The following is an 8204-nucleotide window of genomic DNA, read 5'->3' on the forward strand; positions in this document are numbered from 1 at the left end:
GGATTTATGTTTTTGTTATAATGTTTATTGAGAGATTATTCTCTTATTCTAGAACTTGATTATCGTTTTAAGTCGTTATTGGTGTGTAGGCCAAAAAATTGTTAAATACTTTCTAAACCAGTGAAATGTTAGAATATCACAACACGTAATTGGACGAAAACATGTTTCCTTTTTGTGCTTTCTTATTTTGTAGATCTCAAGCTAAAGTCAGTTCTTAATGAACTTTCTATATAGCCTGCTTTTGATGTTCATAATCATTAATGAAGAGAATTATTACTATTTACTACGGCTAGGCCAACGATAGTTACTTCAGTTCTCAAAGAGTCAAAAAACAAGAAACAATCTGAGAATCTGTTCAGCTAAGGTTACCAGCCAAGCCTCACATACAAATTTTAAGCTGATGAGTTGTGTGGAAGTAGCCTTCCCACTAATGTTAGTTTAACTAATACAACATTTCATTTTCTTCCTCTTTAAGGTATCATCTACATATCTTAATGCCTTAAGTAATTTACTTGAAGGAATCAGGTTATATTACTGAATTATTATCACCGTGCCTATCCTTCGTATGACTTTGCCTGCACATTTTTATATCCATTTTTTTTCTTGCTATGGAGGCATTTATTGAGCTGCTTTTCTGTACACTGTCTAATAGAATCAAAATTCCGTTTCTCCTTTTTCCCCCCTTCTAGGATTTAGATTGTCTTCTAAAAATAGGCATACTTTCTGAACAAAATACTTCTGGCTTTTCCAAACCTATGTATTTGTCTTTTTGACAGTACTTTCTTGTTATTTAGGCTATACAATATAAGAACGCCTCAGCCTTGGCAAATTATGAACTAGTCGAGGTCGTGCGCGTTTTGCTTGGTAAGCTGAACTGACTATTTCCTCAAGATTTACGATGAAATTTACTCCTGTAGATTTTTTTAAATAAATCTTCTATCATTCACTCATGTCTATTCTCCAGGTGTGATGTTACAAATATTTGTTATTGTCACAACTAACACTCTTGTGCAAAACATGTCTCCTCCCAAAAGGGCTTCTTGAGCTGAAATACCAATGGTACATTGACTTCATTACAATCTGATGGGGTTCTTGTTCCGAGTATTGTTACTGACAACTGCTACCGTACTATGTCTTTTGGCCTTCAAGGTTTCAATTTTCAAAGAATTCATTTTCAGGATTAGTTTTGAAATTTTAGATTGGAAGTATGCCTTTGTATACTACTGTCAATCTGTGTTCACCTCACTTGGTATTGAACTGTGGTATTTATCCATCAAGAGCCTGCTTTGTTGTTTGCACCAGTTTAATCTTGGCTAAAATGCATATATATCATTAAAATCATTTTGGCGTCACACGAAGTGTTGGAACATTTTGGCAAGCGGAGCCAATGATGCCATCTACTACCTGAATCTTTAAAATCATTGTCAGGGAAACGTCCATCTGTCGGCAACGAGGAGACGAGACGTTAAATAATAAAAGAGATAATTACGGCAGATGTTGCAAATTCTCATAGCATGCATAACAATGCAAAATTATTTTAATTGTCGTAAACATGAAATAATCTATGTATATGAGATGTTGAGACTGCAAGTCCATATTATATCTGTAGTGCTACTAGATACTCGTATCTCATGCTTTATGCCCAAATCCATGCAAAACCTATCAATGTATGTGATGATCTTCTAAATGAGTGATCCACACTGTGCACATGGATCCCCCTATCAATAACATATGTGGATTAAAAAAAAAAGAAATTATTTTGTTAGGAAGCACCTTATCCACCCATCAACTAGGCTATTTTGTTATACATTATAAAAATTTCATTATGCAACCTTGACATAAACCATCAGAAACATTCAGCACAGTTTTCTGTTTGTGCACATTTGGCACCCTTGAGACCACAAGGCTTATCATCCTCAAAACTGTTGATCTGGCCTCTTCTCGAGTTCAAATCGCCAATGATGTCACCCAAATGCTCTTCTGGGGTAAGCAGCTTCAACCTTCATAATTGGCCGCAGCAGTTTCAGGCCTGCCTGCATTCGCTCCTTAAACGCGCCTTGTGCTGCCAATTGAAGTGCCAAAACACTTGAATCCACATCATGATAGGATCCCTCGACTAAAGCAGCTCGTACATCGACGACTGGGGTAACCAGTAGGAGCACCATTGCTCGTGCATTCTTCGAGTCCTTCGATAACTCCAGGGATGTACTCCTTAGGCACTGCGTCAGAAGGGATGGGATTTAACAGATTTGCCATTATATCATCAAGTTCTATTGGATTCGTCTCCGTTTTAATCGGAGAATTATGTTATTCATTCAGGACAAATTTTTAAAACCGACTTATTTTGAATTTTATTCCCAAAAACAGACCCATTTCAAACTTAATTTCAAAAACAGACCTAGTTGGATGAAACTTTGTCGGTTTTTAAAAAAAAGTTCCCAAACTTCACGGGAGTTGAAGTCCCGTGAAGTTTTTTATATAACAAAACTTCACGGGACTTCAACCCCGTGAAGTTTGGAATTTTTTTTCTTCAAAAACCGACCCAGATTCTGTCCAACTAGGTCGGTTTTTAAAATTAAGTTTGAGACGAGTCTTTTTTTGAGAATTTTTTGACAAACAGGTTGGGTTTGAAAATTTGTCCTATTCATGCATGCACTATCTTAGTAGATTTTATTAGTAAGTCATTACTAATGATGTTTGACGTTATCCAAATTCCAATTGCGAGGGCGTAGGCACATTCGAGCGATTTTACCATCATATCGTGTATTGCAACTGCATGGGTGAATGAACCGTTAAGTTCATAGACCGTTAGGAAAATTGCACAAAACTTCTACATGTAGCCTTTCTACTATCATAGATACTAGTCGTGAACACCGTGCAAAGCACGTCATATCATTTTTTTTCTGCTACAATAATCCCGATTTTTAAATGCTACGATATTTTTAAATTTTTTTTGGGTTGCTACAGTCCCGACTTTGCTACAGTTTTAAGATGTTACGGTATTCCAGTGTGCTACAGTGATATTTTTCTAAAAAATTTGCTACAATATCCTGTTTCATGTTTGCTACTGTATCATGAATAATGAATCTTGGGTTCTCCCATTTGTATAGAGGAGTAGATATACTCTATGTTCATCTTCTTCGTCTCTTTTTTTTTGTCGGTTGGCTTGAACAAAGTTAGTTGGTACCAATTCACGTAAATATCAGGAGGCAAAAGGAAGAAAAATAGGGAGATGAGGTTGTCACATAGTATGTGCAGGTCGAGAGAGAATTCCCAAACGCAATAAGATGCCTTATTAGGCATTACATAATTTTCTTAAGGAAAATAAGAAAATGAATTGGATGCCAGCTTAAAGCGAAAAATGCCAGATTAAAGCCAAAAAAAAAAAAAGAATTGAAGTGTTGCATTAGTCAAACCCACACAAGTCAGAAGGGCTACTCCCATATCACTCATCAGCTTGAAAAAAAGTTGTGTATGGAACTTGGTTGGTAACCTTAGCAGAGGAGATCCTCAGAATGTTTTCGTCTTTTTCGAGACCCCAAGGAACTGTAGGGGGCCTGCCCATAGTAAATAGAAATTTCTTTAAGAACTGACTGATGCTAACAAGCGACGCAGGTTGCTTCCCCCATGAAGGGGATCTGAATTCGGCCACATTTGGAAAATGCCGAGTTCAATGGCTTCAGAGAGAGTTCGTGCTCTCAGACCTCACTTTCAAACACTAGCCTATGGACTTGGAAGTTGTTGGTCAAGCGATGATTATGTGAGCTCTCAGCGACTGAACTTTAAGGACAGAATGAAAGCAAGGAGAAAAGCTTCACTGATCTGCTTCACTGAGACGCGAGAGAGATCTACTTAGTAGAAAAGTCACAAGAAAGGAAAGACTCATATTTTTTTTAAAGTAGAACAATCTCTCGATGAACATTATCAGAGCACATAACCGCATAAAATGTTTTTTAAACGACAAAGTTCAAGAACTTGTTACCTTGGAAAACAAATCAGTTCTAGCAGCAGATGCAACTGGGCCATCCATGCTCCTCAAATGTCAATCTAATAAATTTGTAGAACTTCAAATAAGTACATGCTCGTCATGTCAATATAAATACAATTGGAGACTTTCAAATACATACTTTAATGCACAATTCAAAAGCGTCGACACCACCCTAGTGACTCCTAACACTGGATGCGATGAACTGGCTGAAGGAAATTCATAAATTCCAGCAAAGAAAATTGCACGTATACAAATAATTTGACTAGTTTGCTGAGAAGCTACTTTCAAATAAATAGGAGGCATTTCCTGGCAAGCCTCAAAATTGTTTTTTCACATTTTTATACCTGATCTAAAACTTGAAGATCAAAAGAACAAATTGTCGGTTCAACAACAAAACCCTTTGTAAATCTAAGCTGTAACAGCTTCCGATTTTGACGAGAGCTGGTTCTGGATGTCTTGTGGGACAACATCAAACTGGGCAAGCTGCATTGTGTAAGAAGCGCGTCCTTTCGTCATCCCACGAAGTGTACTCACATATTGGAACATTTCAGCAAGCGGCACCAATGCATCAACAACCTGCATTTTAAGAACATTATCAAGAAACACCCATCTGTCAGCAACGAACGACGAAACATTACATAATAAAAGAGGTAGTGAATGGTAGAGGTTGAAAGTTTGTGAATTTGTTTGGAATAATATTGTATTCGTTTTTGTGCGAAGTCATGAATTTCTTGATAAATTTATGGTGTATTTTCCTAGAATCATGATTAGATAGTAACATTTGATAGCATATATAATAGAATAATAGTTTAATAATGGTAAACGTAAATAGTTTGTACATCTGTTATCCTGAGACGACGTGTCTGCAGATCTATACTGTATTGCATCCAATACTTGTATCCAATACTTGTATCTATACTATATTGCACCTAATACTTGTATCCAATACTCATACCCATGCAACCTAGTTTCCATCCATCAAAATACGTGATGGTCTTCCAAATCAGTGATCCGCACCGTTCGCTTGGATAACCATCACAAGAATGTATGTGGATAAAATTTTATTTTGCTAGGAAGCACATATAATACACCCATCAATTAAGCACGCTTCTTGTATAGCACTGTTCATTTTCAACCCCTAGATGAATGAACGGAATATTTGGAAAACACAATTTCCTATTTATGTACATCTCTTAATGAGCATGTAGTGAGTGGCATGGATCTACAATGGAGTGTTACACTACATAATTCAGTAGGATGAGACTAGAACTTAATATGATAGTAGGATGGGAATAGAACTTAATATCGTTCTTATAGGAACAATAAAGCCCTACGCTTTGATAAATCACGATTCATCTAAAAAATAATTCAACTTTAATATTCTACTTGAGCTAACTAGCGATGAATGATAGACTTGATTGTGTAGTTCTTGATGCAATAGACAGCAAACAAGATTACTATCAAAGGGTTTATAAGGCAAAATAGGAGAAATAACTGAAAAGAGAACTCTTTGAGCCGTACCTTGAGACCGCCAGGCTTATCCCCAAAACTATTGATCTGGCCTCTTCTTGAATTCAAATCGCCAATAACATCACCCAAATGCTCTTCTGGGGTTACCACCTCAACCTTCATAATTGGCTCCAGTAGTTTCGGACCCGCCTTTCTAATTCCCTCCCTAAAAGCACCTCTTGCAGCTAGTTGAAATGCCAAAACACTTGAATCCACATCGTGATAGGATCCATCAACTAAAGCAGCTCGAACATCAACAACAGGGTAACCAGCAAGCACACCATTGCTCATGCATTCTTCAAGTCCTTTCATAACCCCAGGGATGTATTCTTTAGGCACTGCTCCTCCCTTTATCTCGCTCTTGAATTCATACCCACTGCCTGGCTCCAATGGCTCAAACCGAACTGTGATGTCAGCAAATTGCCCTTGTCCACCAGATTGCTTCTTGTGGATGTACTGAACTTCTGAAACTTTCGAGATGCTCTCACGATAGTTAACCTGAGGTGCACCTACATTTGCTTCAACCTGTTTCATAAAATGAGATCTAACATGAGTACATGAAAGTGACGAGACATGATCCACTATTCATATTCTCCTTTTTTTAACTAAAGAAACCATTTATATGCCTGATTTGATAGTCTCCCCCATTTTTAAGTTTTCATAGTTAATTAAGAATCTCACTCCAAGGATTTGTTGGTTGGTAACCACCAATTCATAGAACATAAAAACATTTCTAACATAAATTTGAGCCATATGTTTCAGGCTTGATTACTCTTAGAATTATGACTTAATACCTAGTTCAACATTGGTTTAGGAGCACACCTCAGGAAGCATAGATCTCCACAATGATGATAACTACAATTTCATGTAGAGTTATCAGTTAAAGTGCATACCTTGAATTCCCTCTTCAGTCGATCAACGATGATCTCAAGATGCAGTTCTCCCATGCCTTCAATAACAGTTTGGTTGATCTCCTCATCTCTAGAAAAGTGAAAAGATGGGTCTTCTTGAGCAAGTTTAATTAATCCATTTGCCATCTTATCAACATCAGCCTTGGTCTTGGGTTCTATTGCAACTTTGATAACAGGATCCGGGAAGTCCATTCTCTCAAGTACTATGGGTTTTTCTGGATCACACAGCGTCTCTCCAGTTATTGTATCTTTGAGACCAGCAAGGGCAACAATATCACCAGTCAAGGCGAATTTAACATCTTCTCTACTATTGGCATGCATTTCCAGTAGCCTTCCAATCCTCTCTTTCTTATCTTTGTTAGCATTGAGAACATATGAACCTGCAGCCAGCTTCCCTGAATACACTCTGACAAATGTAAGGGATCCTACAAATGGATCACTCATGATCTTGAAAGCCAACCCAGCAAAAGGCTCATCATCACTTGGGCTCCTTTCAAGGCTAAGTTCCGGATTGTCAGCATCAGTACCCTTCATTGGTGGCAACTCAATTGGTGAAGGCAAGTAATCTACAACGGCATCGAGCAATGGCTGAACACCTTTGTTTTTAAAAGCCGAGCCACACAGAACCGGTACAAAACTTCCTCCTATGGTGCCTTTCCTAATCAAACTCTTTAGGGTTTCTTCATCTGGTTCAATACCTTCTAGATAGCTCTCCATAGCTTTGTCATCAAGATCAATAACAGTTTCAATCATCTGGGTTCTGTAGTCTTGAGCCATATCTTGGAGATCTTCAGGTATGTCTTCATATGAAAATTTTGCACCTAGTTCTTCTCCTGACCACACAATAGCTTTCATTTTCAGCAGATCAACTACTCCTTTAAAGGTATCTTCAGCACCAATGGGTAGTTGAAGAACAAGAGGTTTGGCACCCAAATTCGTGACGATCATGTCTCTTGTTCTAAAAAAGTTAGCCCCGAGACGATCCATTTTATTAACAAAACATATTCTAGGAACCCCATATCTATCAGCTTGCCTCCACACAGTTTCAGACTGTGGCTCCACACCAGCAACACTGTCAAACAAGCATATAGCACCATCTAAGACCCTAAGTGCTCGCTCCACTTCCAGTGTGAAGTCGACATGGCCAGGAGTATCGATGATGTTAATTCTGTGATTGTTCCAAAAGGTGGTGGTTGCTGCAGAGGTTATAGTGATTCCTCTCTCCTGTTCCTGTTCCATCCAATCCATTGTCGCTGTTCCCTCGTGAACCTCCCCAATCTTGTAATTCCTTCCAGTGTAAAAAAGTATGCGCTCTGTGGTTGTAGTTTTTCCAGCATCTATGTGAGCCATAATTCCTATGTTGCGGTAATCCTTGAGTGGTATTTGTCGTTTTGCTTCTGGAGAACAAGGGTCAAAATATTGACAACAGAAAATACTAGTATCTTTGAAATACATGCTCTCATTCTAGAACATTAAATAAAAACAAGACGCAAACTACTTGTTGCATTCTCTACTATTAGTATTCTGCTTATAAATTTGAAGCACACTGGAAAACATAAAGCAAATATAATCATGGCTAACTTGCCATAACTACTAAGAGAAAAATGCGGTGTCAAGTTTTGATGGGAAGCAGGACAACATTCTAATTTGTGAAAAATCATGTTTGCAAGGAAGTATATACCGTACTACAGGTAAAAACAATGTGTAAGAATAACAAAGGGCATTGATTGTCCAGCTCACCGTGGATTGTCTCCTATTAAAGTAAATGAATTTCTTATTTAATTTTACTAATATTT

General features: G+C 37.7%; 3 protein-coding genes across 4 annotated transcripts in view; 1 reads left to right on the forward strand and 2 right to left on the reverse strand.

The window, feature by feature from the left end:
- The window catches only part of LOC109839658, an 8976-nt gene extending 7635 nt beyond the window's left edge, over positions 1–1341 (forward strand). For both annotated transcript variants that reach the window (XM_020408173.1, XM_020408172.1), the window contains exons 6-7: positions 795–864; positions 965–1341. In XM_020408173.1, coding sequence (XP_020263762.1) covers positions 795–864; positions 965–1044 — 150 coding nt within the window. In that variant the 3' untranslated portion in view covers positions 1045–1341. The remainder of the gene's footprint in view (positions 1–794; positions 865–964) is intronic.
- Positions 1716–4030, reverse strand: LOC109839660 (elongation factor G, chloroplastic-like). Its single transcript, XM_020408174.1, has 2 exons — positions 3983–4030; positions 1716–2219 (listed from the first exon to the last, which is right to left on the reverse strand). Exons 1-2 carry the CDS (start codon positions 4028–4030, stop codon positions 1965–1967), a joined length of 303 nt encoding a protein of 100 aa, XP_020263763.1. The 3' UTR covers positions 1716–1964.
- Positions 4052–8204, reverse strand: part of LOC109839451 (elongation factor G-1, chloroplastic) — a gene marked incomplete at its 5' end in the record, with an annotated part of 11111 nt that continues 6958 nt past the window's right edge. The window contains 3 exons of the mRNA XM_020407874.1: positions 4052–4564; positions 5510–6022; positions 6391–7805. Coding sequence (XP_020263463.1) covers positions 4397–4564; positions 5510–6022; positions 6391–7805 — 2096 coding nt within the window. The remainder of the gene's footprint in view (positions 4565–5509; positions 6023–6390; positions 7806–8204) is intronic.

Source organism: Asparagus officinalis, chromosome 4, assembly GCF_001876935.1.
Source record: "Asparagus officinalis chromosome 4, Aspof.V1, whole genome shotgun sequence".
Taxonomy (NCBI): Eukaryota; Viridiplantae; Streptophyta; class Magnoliopsida; order Asparagales; family Asparagaceae; genus Asparagus; species Asparagus officinalis.